We start from the raw sequence: 22,997 nt of genomic DNA, 5'->3' as shown, positions 1-22,997 counted from the left end.
CCCACCGGAACGGAGGAAGCAACCTTTTCCTGTTTGGGGAACTGAGAAGATTTGCTGTAAGGCTAGAGAAATTCACAGAATCTGGGCCCTGGAGCAAAAGGAACCAAGGCACTGCTTGTTTTTTCTCAAGAGGTCAGCGGGAGCCAAGGAAGGTATTAGACCAGTGCCTACCACCCTGGCCCGGTGTCACATGCTGAAGGCCTGGTATCCTTTGGGAAATAGTCAGCGGGGTGGCCCCAGGGGCTCCCCGCCTCGCCCTACCATCCGCTCTCCATCCCGTGACTCAGCCTGGCTTCCCAGTTTTGCCAAGTTGGTCACCTCTGTTCTCTCCGCCCAGCTCTGCACGGCACAGACTTATTTCTGTTTTTCTTCACCTGCCTGGGAGCGGGAAGTTACCCAGACCTCGGGGCCCCAGGGAGCATCCCCTCCCCACGGCCATCCGGTCACGGGGTGGGGACGGGGGTAGGCAGGGCAGCACCGGCCGGGCCCCAGTGACCCAAGGGGGCCCCTATCGAACTTCCCATCTGCCAGTCGTTATGAATCAACAGCAAGAAAACCACACCGGTCGTGGCTAGGGCGTGGTGGAGGGAGACGGTTGCTGCTGTGTCCCAAGTGCAGCACGCACCCTTTCTGGGTCTCACCAGCACCTCTGGGAGGGGCCTGGAGACTGGGCAGGATTCTGTGTATCTCTGGGGAGAGGGGTGTTTGGGAACTTTCTAGAATTTTCTAGAACCTCTCCAAGAGTGTTCTGCTTCCAAACAGCAAAGTACTGGATTGGAAGCAGTCAGTGGGGGCCCAGCCACAATTCACCCTCTGGTCCCCCTCTACTTCTGGAGACCTGAGGGCTGAGGGGTCTGGGCATGGTGACCTCTTGGCTTTTTTGGGAGCAGCTTCCACTCCCAAGATTCTCACTATGGCCAGGCTCCCTGTCCGGCTTCTCGTCCTGGTCCCAAAGGTTGTCGTGTCAGGGTGACCTTCTTTGCCTCCCCCTGCCCCATGTTTCAAGTCACAAATGAGCTCCCTCACATCTCCCATCCCCCTCCCTGGGCTTTATTCTCCTCTCACACAAACTTTATCACTATCTGATAGGCTCGGATATACATATATTTAAGGTATTTATCTGTCAAGGGTATCACGCAGGGAGGTGGGGGGAGTTTGACATGTCAGACTCTTCTCTGGGTAGACTGCCTGCCCCATAGGAGGCGCCACATACATATTTGGAGGAAGAATGAATGGCCCTGGCTCTAAAGCTGCCGGCTCTGCATTGAAAGCCTGGGGCCCCATGAAAGCCTGGGAGAGCCTCCCCCAGGAGTCATGCCTGGTCGTAGCTCCGTGTCCCCATCTGTGCAGGGGGCTGGCAAGGAACGTGGGGGTGCTGTCTGCGTGAAACCCACTTCCCTCAATACACAAAAGCGTTTAAAGCAGTATGTGCCCCTGGGCCTCAGATGTTCTTTTAAAAAAATACCAGGATGGGGCACTTCCCTTGGCAGTCCAGTGGTTAAGACTCCAGGCTTCCAATGCAGGGGCACAGATTTGATCCTTGGTGGGGGAACGAAAATTCCACATGTTCCTCAGGATGGCCAAAAAGTTATAAAAAAAAAAAAAAGTAATAAAGATGGTGATAGGTATTCTCAGGATTGCCTCTAATTGGCCCAGAGGAAGGGAAGAGGGGCGTGGGCCAGGGCGGGCATCAGAGGCCCAGGGAGGACAGACAACCGGGTCCACCCCTTCTCCAGAATGAGGAAGGAGGCCCAGCGTGCACCCAGGCGGCTGGCCTTTCCTCCCCGGCCCGCCCTCCCCCGAGGCGCCCACCTCATCTCTGAGCTCTTCTGCCGTCAACCTGTCTGGCCCGGCCTGACAGGTCTGGGGATGGGCGGGGAGCCCTGAGCCAGCATCTTTTCTCCTCCTCCACCCCGGAGCTGGCAGGCAGGCCTAGAGAAGCTGGGCCGCCCAGTAACCCAGGCCAGGAAGCCAGGGGGTCCCTGGTGGGGGTGACCCCCACGACGAGGGAGGCCCTTCCCGCCAGCTGCCAGGAGCCCTCCCCAGAGCAGCCGGGCTGGGGTTCCTCCCGAGGCAGGGGCAGGGGCGATGCCGCCTCGTGCCCACTGAGGCCCCACCATGGCCCGCTCGCTCACCTGGCGCTGCTGTCCCTGGTGTCTGACCGAGGACGAGAAGTCGGCAGCCCGGATCGACCAGGAAATCAACAAGATCCTCCTGGAGCAGAAGAAGCGCGACCGAGGGGAGCTGAAACTGCTGCTTCTGGGTGAGTCGGAGGCCATCCAGGGCGGGGTAGCCTGGGAGCCCACTTTCAGGATGAGTCGACTGAGGCTCGGTTCCTCCTCCCAGGGAGTGAGCTGTGAGCCCGTTTCCCTGGCCCAGCCACCTCCCAGGCATCTGCAGGGGTGGAGGTTGCTCAGTTGGGTGGCCCGATTCCAGCCTGGCTGGCCCAGCCCGCCCTACAGGCTCCCAAGTCATGAGAAGGGAATGAGCTGCCTAACGCCGGGACCTCCAGCTTAGCCCTGAGACCGTGGAGAGTCCAGGACCCTTCCGTCCCTCTGAGGGCTTGACCTGGGTCTGTTCTGGTGGTTTATCAGGACAAGTCCTGTGGGCAAAGCGTGGCCAAGCACCTTTGATGGATTGATTAATTGATGGATCAGTTCACTCATTCAAGATGTACTGCATAATTCCTGGAGGTGGGGTGCAATAGCAGGGGAGATGGAATGTTGCGTGTTCCTGACTTTAGGGACCTCAGCTTCTGGTGACGGAGCCAGACCATAAGCCCGTAAACTAACAAGGAGATAAAATAATTTCCGGCAGCAAGAAGAGGAGGTCAACAAAACCCTGTGAGGGAGTTGGGGTGATTCAGGTGTGATGGATTGCAAGGCTCCAAAGTTGTGACCTGTGAGACCTCACGTCTTATGGTCCACATGTGTCCACTCCCCCAGCCACTTTGCCCTGTATGTGGCCCCACAGGCCTAAGCCCAGGGACCCCAACCTTGAAGGGTCTCCTGGGAATGCCTGAGTCCTGGACAAGGGCTGGGGAAGGCCCTGAGTTCCCAAAATCCCACCTGCCTGCCCTGGGACAAAAGGCAGGGCTTGGTCATCTAGATAGCTGCCCTGTCTGTTCTCCTGCTCAGTGGGAAGAGGTAGCCCTCAGGGGTGGAAAGAGAGGAGAAAGTGGGGCACAGGACTTCAGTGAAGCCGTCTGAGCCTGGAAGGGGTTTTTATTTTGTTTTGTTTTTTTGGCCTTGCCCCACATGGCATGTGGGTTCTTAGTTTCCTGGCCAGGGATTGAACCTATGGTCCCTGCTGTAGAATCTCAGAGTCTTCCTTTGGAAGTCACAGGAAAGTTTTAATTAAGACTTGAATAGCTATCTCTATTCACTTTCTGTAATAACTAGGCTTTTATATATGATATGGTATTTACTATTTTTTAATAAATAGGGCTATGTAGGCTATTCTTTTGTGAGCTTTGGTTACTGGTATCTTCCAAAGAATTTGGCTCTTTGAAGTTTTCAAGTATACAGACATACGATTGTTTCTAACATTCCCCTGTCATCCTTTCATGTCTGTAGGATTTGTAGTGATGTCTCTTTTTTCATTCTTTGTCTTCTCTCCCTTTTGGGGAAGCTAGGAGCTCAGTTGGGCTAGGGGTTTGTCAGTGTTAGCGATCCTTCCTTGCACATCTCAGGTTTCTCTAACCATACCCCAGGACCTCTGCACTTGCCGTTCTCCCCGCCAAGGACTGTCAGCATCCCCACAAGCCTTTGCCTGGCCAGTGTGTCTCAGCTCAAGTGTCACCTCCTCAGAGACGTCTTCCCTGATCTCTCTGGCTTCAAAGTCAGACCCGTCCTTCTTCCTCTGCACAATTTTTCTTCACAGCACTCACTTCACGACACTCTTTCCGGTGTTTTCCTGTTTCCTTGTTCACTGTCTGTCTCTCCAGTTACACAGTAAGCAACAGAGAGGTAGAGACCATGTCCATCTTATTCACTCTTGTGTCCCTGGCATTATTTCAGGAGGACAGTGCCCTGATCATGAGGGTATGCCCGATGCATGCTTTATAAATGAGTGAATGAATGAATGAATCCAGTTTCTGGGGTGATTTTCCCCAGAGTTATACTGTATCTTCCTAGAGCTGGCAGAGTCCTTTGCTGACTGACTACGGGACAGCCAGCCCCAAATCAGGAAGCCACTTCTGCTCGTTGCCGGGCGCGGGGGGGAGGGGAGAAGGGATGTTGTCCACGTGTCCAAGCACTGATGTGGCCCTGTGGACAGCCTGCTGGACTGTGGTTTCAACCACCCCCATCCAAGCCCCAAGGGCTGCCTCCACACCTGCCCTCCTTCTTAAAAACAGGAATTGAATTCAAAAGTTTTTTGCTTTCTTCTGGGAGGTGGTTGATCCTTTTGAGGAAGAAGCCCAAGGGACCAGAGATCTGTCCCTGGTAGGAAGTAGTCACCACATTGAGAAGGGGAAGAGTCTGAATAAAACAATTAAAGGAGCCATCTCTGGGACTTCCCCGGGGGTCCAGTGGTCAAGACTCCAAGCTTCCATGGCAGGGGGTGCAGGTTTGACCCCTTTTTGTGGAACTAAGATCTTGCCTGCCGTGCAGTGCGCCCCCCTCCAATAATAATAATAATAATAAAGAAGCCAGCTCTGTCTGTACTATGTGAGGTGGGAACCATTCCTGTCCCCAGATGGGGAAACCAAGGCCCAGAGAGGTGAAGCGACTCGCCCAAAGTCACAGAGCCAGGACTGGAGCCTAGAAATCCGGTTCCAAAGTCCATGATCTTGACTGCCCTGTGAATGTGCCTCCACAGAACCCCAGTGACAGATGGGGAAACTGAGGCCCAGGGAGGTGGCAGGATTGGGTCTGGGGACTGTAGCGGGTTTGGAGGCAGAGCTGGGCACGGAAGCTGGGCTGTGTGGTCTCCAGCTGCCTGGGCCTGACTCCCAGTGCCCCAGGAGCCCCGTATCCCGGGAGTGGACGGTGGGGTGGGGGCTGCGGTTCCCGATGGAAGGAGCCACCCAGTGTCTCGTGATGCCTGGGACTTGGCGCAGCTCCTGGCCTCTGCATTTCCACTTCCTCCCCTGTGCCCAGAAGGAAGAGGCCACTTCCCGTCTGGGCTGCAAGGCTGTGCCAGGTGGAGACAGCTCTCCTACATCTTTCAGTGTCATTTGGGGAGCTTCCTGAACCACACCAGGAGAGGCTCCTGAATCCTCAGTGGTTCCAGGAGTCATGGCTGCAAAGGTGAAGTGTTTCACTTCAAGTTGGGACTCACATGTGAGTCATGAAACCCAAGTTGTGGGTGGCAACTGGGATTTTTTTTTTTTCTTTAATGAAACAGCGCATCCCAACAAAATTAACTGTTGCTTGATGAGATCTTTGTTTGTGCTCCCAGAGGAGCAGCCCAGAGGAAGGTCAAAGAATGCAGTCCTCTGCCGTAGGTCTCACTGCCATTTTGGCAGCACCCAGAGGAGCCGATGAGCTTCCGAGTGTGTGGAGAAAAGTCCTATTAACTGATAGTTTGATGATGCCTGACTCAGCCTACTGGCCACGTCCTATTTTGCTGGTGAAGGATTCACAAGGGCTTGTTTTTACTCCTCTGCTTCTCCATTAGCTGTGTGACCTTGGGAAAGTCACTGCACCTCTCTGAGCCCCCACATCTCCACTGTGAATGGGAACACAGCGGGAATGTTTCTGAGGATCCACCAAGGTCAGTCAGAGAGGACCTGGGCTCAGGGCCTGGCAGATGCTAAGACTTAAATCATTGTCACTGGGAAGACACGGATGATGACAATGATTCAAGCAGCACCTGGGGAACTTCCCAGAATGATCATGAAAGAGCCCAAGAACTCTGGACTCAAAACTGGGTTTTAGTCCCAATCTGACCACTCACCAACTGCAGGACCCAACCAATCTGGGACTCAGTTTTTCCACCTGAAAAGTGGAACCAAGGGCCAGTCTTCTCGTGGGGAGCTGGTGCATGGACCCCCCACCACACTGGGAGGGTGAGGTCAGGGGGGCAGAACTCACAGCCACCTCTACCATCTCCAAATCACAGAAGCATAGGAGACCAACCTGTCTCAGACTTCCCAGGTAGTACAGTGTTTAGAACTCCTTGTTTCCATTGCAGGGGGTGCAGGGTCAATCCCTGGTTGGAGAACTAAGGTCCCACATGCCACGTGATGTGGCCAAATAAATAAATAAACAGAGCTGTTAAAAAAACAGAGACCAGCCCATCTCCCCAGGTTTCCCAGTGGGAGGTGAGGTTGTGGGTTTATCTCACCAACTGTGATAGTCAGATGTCCCACTGCAGGAATATTTAGTGAGTTTGATGTATGTCTGTCCTGAAGCCCAAGGAATTTCAGAATCTGAGACAGGTGGCTCCATACTGAAGGGGTGGTGTCCGTTTGTTGTTAATTTGTTTATAGTAAACATTTTATTTATTTAATTGTTTATTTAATTAATAAGATCCCATGCGGGATCTTAGTTCTTCATCCAGGGATCAAACCCATGCCCCCTGCATTGAAAGCACGGAATCTTAACCACTGGACTACCAGGGAAGTCCTGGAAACTTTTTATTTTGGAATCACTTTCAATGGACAAAAACGTGGCAAAGACTGCACAGAAAATTCCCGACTTCTGAACCACTTCCTCTATGATGACTTCTTACATAAGTGCTGTGGGCTGTCATAGCTGAGATATTAACATGGGAACTGCGCCCTCATGTTTCTATGAACTCAACTCCAAAGTTTAGATTTCACTGGTTTTTCCACAAAGGCCCTTTTTCTGTTTCAGCCTCCAACGAAGGATCTCACCTGGCTTTTGAGGGGTTTCCCCCCACTTTCTTAACTTTACATTTTGAAATACTTTCAGAGTTCTAGAAAAGTTGTACTGGATCCTTCTGAAAATGTTAATATTTTATCTCATGCCCTTTATTCCCTCTCCATACATACGTGTGTGTATATTTGTAATTTATATAATGTATGTCTGTAGCTTACTTGCTATATATTTATTTTTAAAAATGCAATTGCATTTAAAAATATTTATTCATTTGGCTGCTCTGGGTCTTAGTTGCAGCATATAGAATCTTTAGTTGCAGCAGCAGATCATTTAGTTTTGGCATGTGGGATCTAGTTCCCTGACCAGGGATTGAACCCAGGACCACTGCATTGTGAGTGCAGAGTCTTAGCCACTGGACCACCAGGGAAGTCCCACTTTGCTATACATTTATATATTTAGTATGGATATATTCATTGTTTTTTGATTCACTTGTGAGAACAGTTGCAGCCCTGATCTTTTTTTTAAATTTTATTTATTTTTAATTGGAGGATGATTACTTTTCACCTTTTTATCCCCCAAATACTTCCATGGGTTTGGGTCTCACTAAAAAGCAAAGACCCCCAAGACAATGATGAGTGGCCGATGCATGTGGTACAGTCTTGTCTCCATCACGTCCCACCAGTGTTTCCAGTTTCCCCATGAATGTCCTTTAGGGTAACAGAAAAGTGACTCTTTTTCTTGGATCTCAAGTGCAGTGGTGTCACCAGCTCACCCCTCACTGCCCTCAAATGTGCTGGGGGTGGGGAGGGACTGGAGCCCCCACATGGGTGATTCAAGAGAGCACTCCCTCTTCCGCCACTTCCCACACTCCCTGCCTCCTCCCCACTATGTTCCCACTGCTCCCGGTTCCTCTTTCTGGCTCCAGCCAGGCTACCCCTTCCCTTTCTGCGGCTGGTCTCAGTTCCTCCTGCACGAGTGCCCCCCGCCCATGGAGGGACCCCATGCCAGGCAGGTGTTGGAGGAGGCTTCCTGGCCATGTACCTCTCACCTGGATGTCAAGCCCATTTCACAGATGAGAAAACAGAGGCTCCAAGAGGGAGATATCAGGGCTCAGACAGCAGCGAGCCAGGCCTTCCTCTTTGAGCTCCTGGTCCTGGGCTCTGGAAGGTTCTAGTGTTAATGTCACAGACCCACATCTGGCTTTTGGGCCGGGCAACCCTGCACTCAGAAGGGCCCCGAGGGTCCATCCTGCACTTGGCCCTGGAAATTCTGTAGATGAGCCTGCAAGGATCCTCATCCCACCCTGTTCCACTGTAAGGTTGTGTGGGTTCTGTCTCCCAAGTATCTCATGTGAATGTCCCCTTCTCTCTCGCTCCACGTGGCCACCTGGGTCAGCCTGAACCATCTGGCTGGTGGGAAGTCCTCCCTGAAGTAACCAGAGGGCGCCTGTGAGCACCTGAGTCAGGCCCCGCACCTCCTCTGCCCACAGCCTTCCAGGCTTCCACCTCCCTGAGGGTAAAAGCCCAAGCTCTCCTGTAGCCCACAAGCCTCTGCATGACCCGCCCCATCCCCTCCCTGCCCTCCCCTCCTCCCGCCCCCTCGCTCACTCTGCTCCAGCCACAGGGGTCTCCCAGTTGTTTGTCAAACACACCAGGTACAGTCCTGCCCCAGGGCCTTTGCACATGCTGTGTCTTCTGCCTGATGCTCCCTTTCCCCACATCTTGACACGGGAGCCACCTTCTCAGCCTTCAGATCTCAAGCCCAATGTCACCTCCACTGAGAAGTGTTCCATGCACTTAGCTGTAGTAGTCACTTAATCACTCTGTTTGTCCTATTGTATTTCCTTCATAAAACTTTCTCTACCTGAAATAATTATAGCAAATAATGATAACAGTAATTATAATTACAGTAAAGACTACTACTGCTAATAGTAGTGAACACAAATATGACTCTTACTATATCAAAGCGCATTCTAAGCCAGGGGTCTACAGACTTTTTCTGTAAAGGGCCAGATAGAAAATCATTTCGGGCTTCCCAGGTGGCTCAGTGGTAAAGAATCTCCCTGCCACGTGGGAGACTTGGGTTCAATCCCTGGGTCAAGAGGATCCTCTAGAGAAGGAAATGGCAACCGACTCCAGTATTCTTGCCAGGAGAATCCCATGGACAGAGGAGCCTGGTGGGCCACAGTCCATGGGGTCTCTAAAGAGACAAGACTTAGCAACTAAACAGTGCGGAACAGTAAATCTTCTCAGTTTTGCAAGCTGGAGGGTCTCTGACTACTCAACTGTGCTGCTGTCCCAAGAAAACAGCCCTAGATAATTTATATACAACCAGGTGTGACCATGTGCCAATTAAAACTTTATTTGCTGTGCTGTGCTTAGTCATGTCCAACTTTTTGAGATTCCAAGGACTGGAACCCACCAGGCTCCTCTGTCCATGGGGCTTCTCCAGGCAAGAATACTGGAGTGTGTTGCCATGCCCTTCTCCCGGGGAATCTTCCTGACCCAGGAATCAAACTCCAGTCTCCCGCATTGCAGGAGGATTCTTTACCATCTGAGTCATCAGAAAAGCTCATGAATACTGGAATGGGTAGCCTATCCTTTCTCCAGGGGATCTTCCCTACCCAGAAGTCAAACTGGGGTCTCCTGCATTTCAGGTGGATTCTTTACTAGCTGAGCTACCAGGGAAGCCCAGAACTTCATTTACTGACCCTGAAACCTGAATTTCATGTAATTTTCAGGTGTCATCAAACAGTGTCTAGATTCCTCTCAGCCATTTAAAATGCAAAAACTAACCATTTAAAAGCTGTAAAAATTGTAATGGTGAAAATAATTAGAAATGTAAAAACCATGCACACTGTAAAAATTTGCTGGCCATGCAAAAACAGGTGACTGTCAGGCATTCCCTGGAGGTCCAGTGGTTAGGACGCACTTTCACTGCCGAGGGCCTGGTTGGATCCTTGGTTGGGGGGAACTGAGATCCTACAAGTTGTGCTGCTCAGCCAAAAACAAAAACAAAATACAAACCAAACAAAAAACAGGGACTTCCCCTGGTGTCTAGTGGGTAAGACATCAAGCTCCCAATGCAGGGGACCTGGGTTCGACTCCTGGTCAGGGAACTAGATCCCCCATGCTGCCAAGAAGACCCAGCACAGCCAAATAAATAAAAACAATAAAACAGAAAATCAAATCAAACAAACAAAAAAGGAACAAAAACAGGTGCCAACAAGCTTTGCCTGCGGGCCAGTGGTTTGCTGACCCTCCCAGACTACGGTTCCATGAACCAGTTTAACCCTCACATCCACCCAGCAAACCACGTTTTACAGGTGGAGACCCAAAGGCTCAGAGCCGTGAAGGTGCTCGCCCAGGGTCACGGAGCCGGGATTTGAGCCCCATTGCCTGGGAGTGGCGGGTGCTAGGTGGCGGGAGCCCCTTGAGGGCTGAGCTGACCATGGTGGCCATCTCCCCAGGTCCCGGTGAGAGTGGAAAGAGCACCTTTATCAAGCAGATGCGTATCATCCACGGGGCGGGCTACTCGGAGGAGGACCGCAAGAACTTCCGGCCTCTAGTCTACCAGAACATCTTCGTATCCATGAGGACCATGATCGAGGCTATGGAACGGCTACAGATCCCCTTCAGCTGGCCTGAGAGCAAGGTGAGCCCCGTGGGGAGGGGGCTCCCTTAGGGTTTCCAGGTGGGACCACAGTCTCTCAGATTGCCTAAGTTCTTAAGAACTGCCCCCTCCAAGGTTTCTTGAGATCCTGGTGTACATGTCAGGCAGCCTAGCACTGAGCAGGTGGCTCAGTCGGTAAAGAATTCGCCTGCAATTCAGGAGACCCAGGTTCGATCCCTTGGTCACAAAGATTCCCCCCACCCCCTGAGAAGGGCATGGCAACCCACTCCAGTATTCTTGCCTGGGAAATCTCACAGACAGAGGAGCCTGGTGAGCTACAAGTCCATGGGGTCACAAAGAGCTGGACAGGGCTGAGAAACTAAACAGTTTCACCTTCAGCACCAGCATATACCCCCCCCGCCCCCGCAAGGGTTCCCCTGTGGACCCCCAGGGCTCAGTCATCTCTCCCTTGCACCTTATGATGCCTGGTAGGAGTCCTGAGTGGACATGTGTTTTGTTCTAGAAGTACTATTATGATGGATTGGTTCCTGAGCCCTGTCCCACCCTGCTGAGGGGACAGTGCTATGCAGACCATGTGTCACATCACCCTTCTTTTTATATTTCTTTGTTTTATTTTATTTTTGGTTGCACCAGATTGCATGTGGGATCTTAGTTCCCTGACCAGGGATCAAACTTGCACCTCCTGCATTGGAAGCAGGGAGTCTTTATATATATATATATATATATATATATATATATATATATATATTTTTTTTTTTTTTAGGAAGCAGGGAGTCTTAACCACTGGAACACCAGGGAAGTCTCCACCCTTCTTTTTAAATATTTTATTGTATGAAGAACATTAGACATGAAATCTATTCTCTTAGCAAATTTTAAGTGCACAATGCAGTATCAGTTACTGCAGATACAATGTCATAAAGAAAGAATTCTAGAAGGTGTTCCCCTTGCCTTAGGGAAACTTTATTCATATCAACCCCCAACCTGTCCCCTCAGCCCATTCTATTCTCTGTGTCCTTGCACTTGCTGCTTCCTGATTCTTTGTGTAAGTAGAATCATGCAGGATCTGTCCTGTGACTGGCTTATCTCACTTAACATGATGTCCTCAAGGTTTATCTACATTGTCTTCTGTTGCAGAATTTACTTCTTTTTAAAGGCTGCATAATAGTCCCTATATCTACATCCTTAGTTATTCATCCATTGATGGACATTTAGGTTCTTTCCGCATCTTGGCTACTGTAAATAATGCTGCAATGAGCCTGAAAGTGCAGATATCTTTTCAAGATCCTGATTTCATACCCAGCCGTGGAGTTGCTGGATCATATGATAGCTCTATTTTTAGAAAACAAATTATTTGCTTATTTACTTTTTTGGCTGCTGCACACAGCTTGTGAGATCTTAGTTCCCTGACCAGAAATTGAATCTGGACCCTCGGCAGTAAAAGTGTGGAATCCTAACCACTGAGCTGCCAAGGAATTCCTGGTGGCTCTATTTTTAATTTGGGAGGGACCTCCAAACTGTTTTCCACAGTGGCTATACCAGTTTACAGTCCCCACAGCAGTGTATAAGGGTCCTCACCCCTAAGACCTCAGGGTTGGTTCCCTAAGAGTCTTCTCTCCTTAGCTCGTGGACGGCTGTCCTCTCTCTGTATCCTCACATGGCCATCCTTCTGTTGTGTTCATGTCCCAATCTCTTCTTATAAGGGTACTAGTCACTCTGGACTAGGGCCACCTTCATGACCTCATGGTAGCTTAATTACCTCTATAAAAAGATAATTCAAAGATAAACAAGAGCGCCTGCTTCTGGTGCAAAGAAAAGCAGACGGATGGAGCAGAGGTTGCTGCCCCGCGCAGGGTCACCCGAACTGGTGCTCCTTGCGCGAGCGCCCCTGCTGCCCCTGCGGCCTGCAGACACGCCAAGGGGGCAGAGGCGTCAGGAGGGCAGCCCCGCCCCGCGCCAGCCCTGTCCGGCTGCTCTGACCCGCCCCGTCCATCCCTTCCCAGCACCACGCCAGTGTGATCATGAGCCAGGACCCCTACAAGGTGACCAAATTCGAGAAGCGCCACGCCGTGGCCATGCAGTGGCTGTGGGAGGACGCCGGCATCCGCGCCTGCTATGAGCGCCGGCGAGAGTTCCACCTGCTTGACTCAGCTGTGTAGTGAGTCTGGGGTCCACGGGCTGGGTAAGGGGCCGGGGTCTGGGGCGGGAGGCTGTGCCTGGACACAGTCCGAGGAGACCCATTCCCAGGTACCCGAGCAGGCAGAGGGGCCCCAAGGCCGGCCGGCTTCCACTGTGGGGGTGCTGTGGGTGGTCTTGACTCCCAGGTAAGGGTGCTTCTGGGGTGACGTTGCTCCACAGGTGACCCAGTTCCTGGGGTGCACTGTTACCGGGGTGACACAGCGCCTGGGGTGATGCTGTTTCTGGAGTGACATAGCTCTTGGGGTGATGTTTCTGGGGTGACACCGTTTCTGGCGTGAGACCATTTCTGGGGTGATGCTGTCCTGGGCTCAACGCTGGGCGTCTAGTTCTCAAGGATATCACTGCTCTTGTGGCAGTGACATAAACCTGGGGTGACAGCCTCCGCAGAGAGATACACTGCCCTGAGGGTGAAGCTGCTTCTCCCTGAGGCTCCCGTGGCCTCAGGCTAGGCTCCTCAGCCACCTGGGACCCACAGAAATGCTGGCCCCTCTCTGGGGGCTCTCCTCCCCCAGCAGGGTCCTCATGGGGCCCTGAGTCAGGGGAAATCTGAGAAGCGAAGGGAGGTTGCAAGCCTTGCACTCAGGGCTTCCGGCTCCACAGCTACCTGTCGAATCTGGACCGTATCACGGAAGAGGGCTACATCCCTACCGCGCAGGACGTGCTCCGAAGCCGCATGCCCACCACCGGGATCAACGAGTACTGCTTCTCCGTGCAGAAAACCAACCTGCGGTGAGCACAGAGCTTGGAGGCTCTTGTAGGAGGGGCAAAGGAGCTGCAGCGCTGAGGGCTGAGTAGGAGTTGTCTGTCCCAGCCCACAAAGGGCCTGTCAGGCTGGGGGAGGCAAAGCTGGGCATAGACATCTCCATCCCCACCATGGAGTCAGGACTGGGACCTGGAAGGGCCCACACATAGCCTCCAGAGTTCTGGGAGAGGAAGTCTTCCTGGAGGAGGAGGCATTGGTCTTAGGGCATTGAAGAATGATTAGGAGTTCACTAGAGCTATGGGTGATGGGAAGGTGGAAACAGAGACTGCGGTCAGGGCTAGATCAGAGGGATTAATTTGGGGCTGGGGAAGCTCAGAGGCTGATCCCTCTAGTGATCAATGAGGGGTTCAGGCTGGGTGTCACGAGACCCAGGAGGAGGCAGGAGCCATGGTCCAGGCAGACAGGGTTGGGAAGGGTCTGGGTAAGTGGCCATGAGGATGGAAATGAGGGAATGGTGCAAGAAATGTTTCTGATGTAGAATGGGTGAGCATGGGAAATAGAGCAAGCAGTCAAAAAAAACTCGCTGTGAGTTTCCCATCAAGATGATGGTGTAGATGGTAAAAACCACTGTGGTGGTGATAGAGTGGGAGGTGTTAGAAAAGCCGATGGAGTTATTTGGGGCAGGTTGGGTCTGAGGAGTCTGGACCATCTGGGAGATGGCTGGGCACAAACAGGCCTGAGCTGGAAGACAGAGAGGTGTGGGGGTCCAGTGCAGCCAAGAATGGTCCATGCAGAGCCATGGCCAGTGTCAAAGACCAAGAAAAGGTCAGAGACACTAGCAACTTCTGGGAGTGGCCTTTAGAGAATCTTCAATGACCTTAGCAAGATGGTGGCAGAGAGCTGTGCAGGTGTACCTGAGAACCTCCAGTGCTCAACCCACTCATGTGGGATCTCTTGTTTCCTTGAATGGCCCTCCCTCCTGGCTCCATGGTTTGGGAACAAGAAGGTTCATAATTTACTGTTTGCATTTGGTCTCCTCCACTAGATGGAGAGCCCCTTGAAGTTACAGCTTTAGACTGATTCTTCTGCTTCTCTGATTGGTATCTTATGTGATATTGAGTGAGTGTGTGTGCTCAGCCGCTTCAGTCGTGTCCAACTCTTGGCGACTCCCTGAGCTGTAGCCCGCCAGGCTCCTCTGTCCATGGGATTTTTCTGACAAGAATACAGGAGTCTGCTGGCATGCTCTCCTCTAGGTGACCTTTCCAATCCGGGGATTCAATCCATGTCTCCTTCGTCTCCTGCGTTGCAGGTGTATTCTTGACTATTGAGCCATCGGGGAAGCCATTGTTTGGGTGGATGAATGGATAGATGGATAGGTAGGTGGATAGATGGATCAATGGGTGGCTGTATGAATGGATAGATGGATAGATAGATGGATGAATGAAGGGTTGGGTGAGTATGTGGACAGATGGGTGACTAGATGCGTGAGTGGAAAGATGGAAAAGGAGGGGGTGGGTGGATGCACGAACAGGTGGATGGGTGAGTTGGTGAAAGTTTAGAAGTAAAAGTAGTGGTTGGGGAAGTTCAGAGGAAAGACTGGGTGGAGGAGGGGAATTTTCAGAAGGGGAAACTTGAGTCCATTCTCAAGGCAAAGGTGAGGGCTCAGAGGAAAGGGAGACGCTGAGCTGGGAGGCTGGAGAGTAAGCAAACCTCACAGCTGTCTCAGCCTCTGGAGCCCCATTCTAAGCCGCTGCCTCCCCCATCTGACTCTGGACACAGGGTCTGAGGGAATCTGGGGATCACCAGAAAGGCCGGTTTTGAGACTCAGGAGCCTCAGGCACCAGCCTGGATTTTCCTCCTGTGCATCGGGGCAAGTCTCTTCTTGCTCTGAGGCTTCTGGCATTTCCTGCTTGCTGCCTGAGTAATGGTCGCATCCCCAGGGAAATGACGCAGGGTTTGTTATCAGCAACCCATATTTCTTAGAAGAGACAACAGGAAGGAGGGAGGGCTCAGGTTTTTGTTGCGGTGTGTCTGGGGGTGGAGGCAAACGCTTGTCCTGGGACGCAAACAGAGGGGATGGCTCTTGGCCATCTGGGTGGCTGCTGGACACTCCCGTGGTCACCCAGATCACAGCCAATGGGAAACTGAGTTTTGCAACTTCCCCTGGGTCATCAGTCAAAACAGGGCAGACTGAGGATGTGCCCAACTAGCTGTCCCCTACTGTGGGGTAGAAGGCAGCCCAGTGCAACAGAAGTTCAGGATAGTCCCCTCTCTTCTCTGCACTTCAGTTTCCTCATCTGTAAAATGGGTATCATAGTGATGCCTGCCCCATGGGGTGAAAGGCAGTCACTCACAGGTGGCTAGCATCTATTCTCGCTGCTATTAATGTTGATTGTGGCATGTCCCAGCCAGGACTGGGGTCTGGGGTGCCATGTCTCAGGGTCCCTGATTGGGTCTGAGCTCTGACAGGAGGTGGTTTCCCCGCAGGATCGTGGATGTCGGGGGCCAGAAGTCAGAACGCAAGAAGTGGATCCACTGCTTCGAGAATGTGATTGCCCTCATCTACCTGGCCTCGCTGAGTGAATATGACCAGTGTTTGGAGGAGAACAACCAAGAGGTGAGGTGCCACTGGGGATGCGGGGGTGCCGTCTCCCCTACTCCTTACTCACTCCTTGGCCCAGGGACCCTCAACTGAGCAGGAAACCCTACCGCCACTCTTGAGGAAGTCTGTGTGTGTCTGGCGTGGCTTTGAGCTTCACCATCCATTCTTTTGTGGCCAGACCATTGAACCCCAATGCACAGATCCACACGTATTTGTGAGACAAGGACCCTGGGGACACACATACACACACACGCACACACAGTTGGATACTCAAGCTTCAAGGCACACCACCCTATTCCCACACCCTGGGGCACAGTGTGCTGTCCTGGGAGTATGGGTCATGCTGTGGGAATGGGGCTATGTCCTGTTTTTATTCAGGATTCTTCTCCTTTTCATGAATTCTTCTCCTAATTCAGCTTCCCTGATGGCTCAGTGGTAAAGAATCCACCTGCAATGCAAGAGATGCAGGAGATGCAGGTTGAATTCCTGGTTTGGGAAGATTCCCTGGAGGAGGAAATGGCAACCCACTCCAGTATCCTTGCCTGGGAGATCCCATGTACAGAAGAGCCTGGCAGGCTACAGTCCATGGGGTCACAAGGAGTCAGACACGACCAAAGCGACTGAGCACCTTGAAGGTTGGGCACACTATTATCTCTGACGTGAGCACTTTTCAGGGTTAAAGTCTCACATAGGCAGTTTCAGGATCCAAGGGTCAGGTTTTATAATTTGTACTTTCGGGCTGAGTCAGATAGAATCAAACTCAGTGAGATAGAATCAATTTGAGGTCATTTTGACACAGATCTTGCTTGAATCGAGCCACACACCACGTCCCACTTTGCTTGGGCTGCTGTGATGAAGTCCCACAAACTGGGAGGTAGGGCTGGTTGGGGGGAGTGGGTGGTAGAGCTGAAACAACAGAAATTTATTGTCTCATGTTCCTGGAGGCCTGAAACCCAAGGTCAAGGTGTCAGTGGGGCTGTCTCCTTCTGACCCTGTGAAAGAGAGTCTGTTTGAGGCTCTCCCAGCTTCTGGCCTGCTGACAATCTTTGGGGCCCCTTGACTGGAGAAGATACAACCCCATTTCTGCCTCCATCTTCACATGGCCATCTCCCTGTGTCCTAGTTTAAAAAATAAGTTTTAAACTTTTTTGGCCATGCTGCGTGGCATGTGAGATCTTAGTTCCCCAACCAGGGATGGAACCCTTGCCCCCTGCATCGTAAACACAGAGTCTTAACCACTGGGCCACTAGGGAAATCCTTTGATTTCCCCTTCTTATAAGGACATTGGAGTCAGAGCCCACCCTACTCCAGTGTGACCGATTCTTAACTGATTGCATCTTCAAAGACCCTATTTCAAAATCAGGTCTCATTCTGAAGTTCCAGGTGGACATGAATTTGGGGGTAGGGTGCACTAGCCCATCCAGTACTGGCACAAAGCAATCTTGGGCATACACAGGCAGCTGGCCCCACTGCCCAGAGTCTTAGCCCGGCGGGAACTGGGGAGCCTCAAGCTGCTGGATGGTGGGCTGCCAGCCCCATCTCCACCTGTGGGGAGGGCTCCTGTTCAGGCCGAGCATCCATCTGGATCCATGACCAGCTTGTGCCTCCCAACCCAGAACCGAATGAAGGAGAGTCTGGCCCTGTTTGGGACCATCCTGGAACTGCCCTGGTTCAAAAGCACTTCCGTCATCCTCTTCCTCAACAAAACCGACATCCTGGAGGAGAAGATCCCCACCTCCCACCTGGCTACCTACTTCCCCAGTTTCCGTGGTGAGTGGTTCTAGAACTTTCTATACCCTTCACTTCCCAAAAGCAGCTTCCAAGAGAGACGCTGGTTCAGGCCACACCTCAGCCTGGAGTCACTGGGGTTCCAAGTGCAGTTGGACAGACCTGCGTTCCAGACCCATCTCTGATCTCTGTCGGAGATCTCTGAGTCTCAGCTTCCCCCTCTGTCGAATGGGGAGAAGGTAACAGAAAGCTTAATACTGGGTGCTGGAAACAGCAGAAATTTCCCCCTCATAGTTTAGGAGGCCAGAAGTCTGAAGTCAAGATGACAGCAGTGTTGGTTCCTTCTAGAAGCTCTGGGGGAGAGCCTGTCCCCGGCCCCCTCCTCATTTCTGGCGGTCACCTGTAAGCCTTAGCATCCCTTGGCTTGCAGTTGCGAGTCTCCAGTCTCTACCTCTGTTACCACGTGACTCTCCCTGTCTCTGGTTGTCTCTTCTCTTCTTCCTTTCTTTGTTTTTGGCTGTGCTGGGTCTTTGTTGCTGCGTGTGGGCTTTCTCTAGTTGTGGGGAGTGGGGGCTATTCTTCATTGTGGTGCACAGGCTTCTTATTGTGGTGGCTTCTCTTGTTGTGGAGCACAGGCTATAGGTGCATGGGCTTCAGTAGTTGTGGCTTATGGGACTTAGAGCTCAGGCTTAGATGGCCTGCGACATGTGGAATCTTCCCAGACCAGGGATCAAACCCATGTCCCCCTGCATTGGCAGGTGGATTCTTATCCACTGTGCCACCAAGGAAGTCCCCATTTCTTCTTTTCTTACAAGGACACCAGTCATTGGGTTTAGGACCTGACCTAACCTAGTGTGATCTCATTTCAGCTTAACCAGTTACATGCGCAAAACCCGCTATCTGTAAATAAGGTCATATTCTGAGATTCTGAGTGGACATGGATTTGGTGTATTCACCAAATTGTGAGTTTTGTGTATTCATCCTAATACACAATCAACCACAGTAAGTGAAACCCTTAGCATGAGCTTAGTGTGTAAGTTTTGAGGATGTCACCACAGGTGTGTGGAGAAGGCAATGGCACCCCACCCCAGTACTCTTGCCTGGAAAATCCCATGGATGGAGGAGCCCGGTAGGTTGCAGTCCATGGGGTCGCTGAGTCAGGCACGACTGAGCGACTTCACTTTCACTTTTCACTTTCATGCACTGGAGAAGGAAATGGCACCCCACTCCAGTGATCTTGCCTGGAGAATCCCAGGGACGGAGGAGCCTGGTAGGCTGCCGTCTATGGGGTTGCACAGAGTCGGACACGACTGAAGCGACTTAGCAGCAGCAGCAGCAGCAGCCACAGGTATGACCGCTGGTCTGTCAGAGCCTGTGTGGCCAGTCTCACCCAATCTTACCCACAAGACTTGAGGTCTGGGTGACAGATGTCAGCTTGTTCCAGGAAGGTGACCTGGACACTCTTCTGCATCTTCCCAGAGCATCCCCTGGGCAATTCTGGAAGTGGGACCATGACTTGGAGAGTTTGGAAACAGGGATAAAGTAGATCATTTTGAGGATGGTTTGTTTTCCTTCATGTCGCAGGGAACCCCCATAACTCATCCTTTTCTCCCAGCCACAGAGGCTGAAGCACCCTTTGCTAACTTCTGACTCACAGTCTTCTCTCCTCTCTACTAAATAGTATTCATGACAATAATAATAAGCCAATAACAGCTAATACATCTAACACTAATGGAAGCACCTTCATGTACTGACTTGTTAAAAATGCTCATTAAAAAATCGCTGTCCAGTAGCACACTTGTTTCTCACCACTATAGAGATGGGGAAACTGAAGCACAGAGAGATAGTCATTTGCCAAAAGTCACACAGCTAGTGACTGGCAGAGGCAGGACTCCCACCCAAGTTTCCTGGATCCAAAGTTGGCAGGTCATAACCATTATGGGAACCTGCCTTTCTGACAGAATGATGGTAGTACAGACTCCTGAAAGCTTCTCTGATTGAACATGGAGCCCTCGACATGATTGTGTTGAGTCTTCACAACACCTCAGGGAGGCGTAGGACTGTTATGATTCCTGTTTTAAACAAATGAGGAAACAGACTCTCAGAGCTTAGGTGGATTAACAGATAAGGTAACTCAACTTCTAAGTAGTGGAGGCGGGTCTTGGGGGGTTCCAGAAGCCCTTGACTCACTATATATATATATATATATTTCACATATGTGTGTGACCGTGTGTATGTATATATGTATACACACACACACGCGCATACGTATATGAATGAGAGATGGCGGGGTGGAAATCCCACGTGTGCCCCATCAGGGCAGCCATCCCTCCCCTTCTCTTTCATCTTCCCAGGATGTCTTTCTCTGGACCTCCAGGCTCCAGAGAGGGTCTTTAACACGGTTCTGTGCCGTCTCAGAGACCAGCCTCATTGGTCCATTCCAGACCATGTGACCCATGAGCCTACCCGAGGCTCCTACTGGCTGGGCCTCAGTCATGTGAATAGCTAGAAACACAAAAGATGGTGGCGGCTGGCAGGCACCCTGCCGGATGGTTCCTGCAGCCCCGATGTTGTCCAGAGTCTACCTTGGTCCCAGGAGGGAGGGGCTCTCACCTGCCACACGAGCCGCGTGCTCTGACTGCCCACCCCTGTCCCCAGGCCCCAAGCAGGACGCGGAGGCAGCCAAGAAGTTCATTCTGGACATGTACACCCGCATGTACGCCGGCTGCGTGGACGGTGCCGACGGGGGAAGGAAGGGCCCGCGCTCCCGCCGCCTCTTCAGCCACTACACGTGCGCCACGGACACACAGAACATCCGCAAGGTTTTCAAGGACGTACGGGACTCGGTCCTGGCCCGCTACCTGGACGAGATCAACCTGCTCTGACCCAGGCCCGCCGCTCCGAACTCGGACCCGCTCCGAACTCGGAACGTGCGGGCAGGGGGCGCGGGGCGGGCCGGCGCTCAGTTAGCCCAGATGCCCCATGTCGCTCCAGCCCCAGACCCAGGTGGAGGAAGGACCACGAGTGAGCCGGCGTGGAAGGCCGGTCGCTACCCCCTTCCTTCTCCGCCCCTCGTCAGGACAGCCTCTGGATCCCCCTTCCCTCGACTCAGTTTACCTCCTCGGAGAGAAAACACAGTGGCCGTTTAGGAGGCCAAGGTGCAGGAAAGGGTGGAAAGAGCAAGGGATCCAGGACTTGAGTGGGTGGGGCTCTCTCAGGACCCCCACCTGTAGGTATGTCCTCTCTTAGGCAGACACCCTTTGGGGCTTCTGTGCCGGCCCGGGGATGGGGGGAGTGGGCCTTCATGCCGGGGACGCGGGATCTGGCGCCCCCTAGCGGACCGGAGCCGCCATCCCAGCCTGAGGTCTGGGGAGCTCAGGGACTTCTGTTTTCTTGGGAGAAAGAGACGCCCTTTCAGAGCCTCTTGGCTCAAAGTGTGTCTTGCCCCGGTTTCCAGGTGAAGGAAACTGAGGTCCACAGGTATCCGCCTTCCTTCCCAGGCTGGAGGCCGGGAGCACTGCATCTTACAACCTTCTGTATTTATTCCCTCACCTTCTGCATGGCCCCTTGCAGGGTGGACATTAAAGAAATGACATTCTGGAGACCTTTGGTTTCTTAGGGGCGTCCTGTGTAACACCCCACCTCCTCCAGCCCTGGCCCCCGCTGTCCTGTCGCAAGTCTCCTGTCCCGGACAGGGTAGCAACATGGCAAAGGAAGGGAAAAGTTCTACTTGTCCATCCGCTGTGCAGGGCACGGAGCACAGGGATGTGCGGGACTGTGTGCATTTCAAGCCAGGAAGTGAAGTCCAGCCTCTCTCTGTGGCCGTGGGGTCCTATTAGCTGGCCCTCTGTTGCTCCTTACCCAAAATTCCAGCAGCAGCCATCAGCCATCTCTGATGGAGACGATGATGACTCTCCTCACCATATCCTGGTCTCAGGGCAGCCGCATGTGGCACAAATCCCATTGCCCCCATTTTACAGATGAGGAAACTGAGGCACATGAGAAACTGAATAATTTGACTAAGACTACACACCTGAAGATGGCTGAGCCAAGACTTTATTATTCATTCAGCAGTTTTTTTATTTCTTTAAAATTTTTTTTCCTGAATCCCACAGTGTGGGTGATCTTAGATTCCCAACCAGGGATTGAACCCGTGCCCCCTGCAGTGGATGCCTAGAATCTTAACCAGTGGACCACCAGGGAAGTCTGTTGGTTTTCAATTTTTAAAAAATTAACAAGTTTTTAGAATAGTCTTAGGTTTATAGAAAAATTGTGAATACAGAGTTGCCTGATAAAACCACATCTGATTTCCCATATTATTAATATATTAATATGGTGTAGTGGCTCAGACAGTAAAGAATCCACCTGCAATGCCGGAGACATGGGTTCAGTCTCCCGGTCAGGAAGATCCCCTGGAGAAGAGAATCGTAACCCACTTCAGTATTCTTATCTGGAGAATCCCATGGACAGAGGCGCCTTGCAGCCTACGGTCCATGGGATCACACGAGTGATTAACACACACAAACATTGAAACATTATTAACTGAAGTCTACTCTATATTCAGATTTCCTGTTTTCCCCTAATGCCCTTTTTCTGTCCTGGGACACCACCCAGGATCCCTCATGACATTTTGTCATTGCATCTCTTTAGGGTCCTCTGCACTGGGATGGTTTCTCAGACTCTGCTTGTCTTTGATGACCTTGACCATTTTGAAGAGTGCTGGTCAGCTCTGTGGCTTGTCCAGGGCTCCAGTAGTGAAGTACCTCAGACAGAGGGACTTAAAACCACAGAAATGTAATCTTTCAGAGTTCTGGAGGCAGCGTCTGAGACTAAAGTGTCAGCAGGGCTGAGCTCCCTCCAGAGGCTCCAGGGGAAGGTCCTTCCTGTCTCTTCCCGCTTCTGGTGGCTCTGTGTCCCTTGGCTTGTGGCGGCATCCCTCCAGTCTCTGCCTCTGTCCTCACATGGCCATTTCCTCTTGTGTGTGTCTGTGTCCAATTTTGCTCTTCTTACAGAGACACCTGGAGAAGGAAATGGCAGCCCACTCCAGTATTCTTGCCTGGAGAATTCCATGGACAGAGGAGCCTGGTGGGCTACAGTCCATGGGGTCACAAAGAGTCAGACACACCTGAGCGACTGAACAACAACAGAGACACCAGTCATACTGAATTAGATGAACCTGACCTCATTCTAACTTGATTGTATCTGCAACGATCCTATTTCCAAAGAAGGTCATGTTCCCAGATACCATACCTGGGTTAGGACCTCAGCCGTCTCCTAGCAGGTGTTTTGTCAGACGTCCTTTAGTTTTGTCTAATGTTTTTTCTTATGATTAGACTGAGGTTTATTTT

At 51.9% G+C, this 22,997-nt stretch overlaps 1 protein-coding gene and 1 non-coding gene across 2 annotated transcripts; one reads left to right on the top strand and one right to left on the bottom strand.

Moving 5' to 3' along the window:
• The first annotated feature begins 1,754 nt into the window (after positions 1 to 1,754).
• On the top strand, positions 1,755 to 21,251 carry GNA15 (G protein subunit alpha 15). Its single transcript, XM_065918079.1, has 7 exons — positions 1,755 to 2,263; positions 10,258 to 10,442; positions 12,422 to 12,576; positions 13,218 to 13,346; positions 15,808 to 15,937; positions 17,538 to 17,691; positions 20,308 to 21,251. Exons 1-7 carry the CDS (start codon positions 2,119 to 2,121, stop codon positions 20,532 to 20,534), a joined length of 1,125 nt encoding a protein of 374 aa, XP_065774151.1. The 5' UTR covers positions 1,755 to 2,118; the 3' UTR covers positions 20,535 to 21,251.
• On the bottom strand, positions 7,143 to 7,215 carry TRNAV-CAC (transfer RNA valine (anticodon CAC)). The gene has a single exon. It is a non-coding gene; the product is annotated as a tRNA-Val (tRNA).
• Positions 21,252 to 22,997: the final 1,746 nt, after the last annotated feature.

Source organism: Muntiacus reevesi, chromosome 1 (genome assembly GCF_963930625.1).
Source record: "Muntiacus reevesi chromosome 1, mMunRee1.1, whole genome shotgun sequence".
Taxonomy (NCBI): Eukaryota; Metazoa; Chordata; class Mammalia; order Artiodactyla; family Cervidae; genus Muntiacus; species Muntiacus reevesi.
Note: the sequence above shows the minus strand (reverse complement) of the source record. Positions and strands in the feature narration are given on the sequence as shown.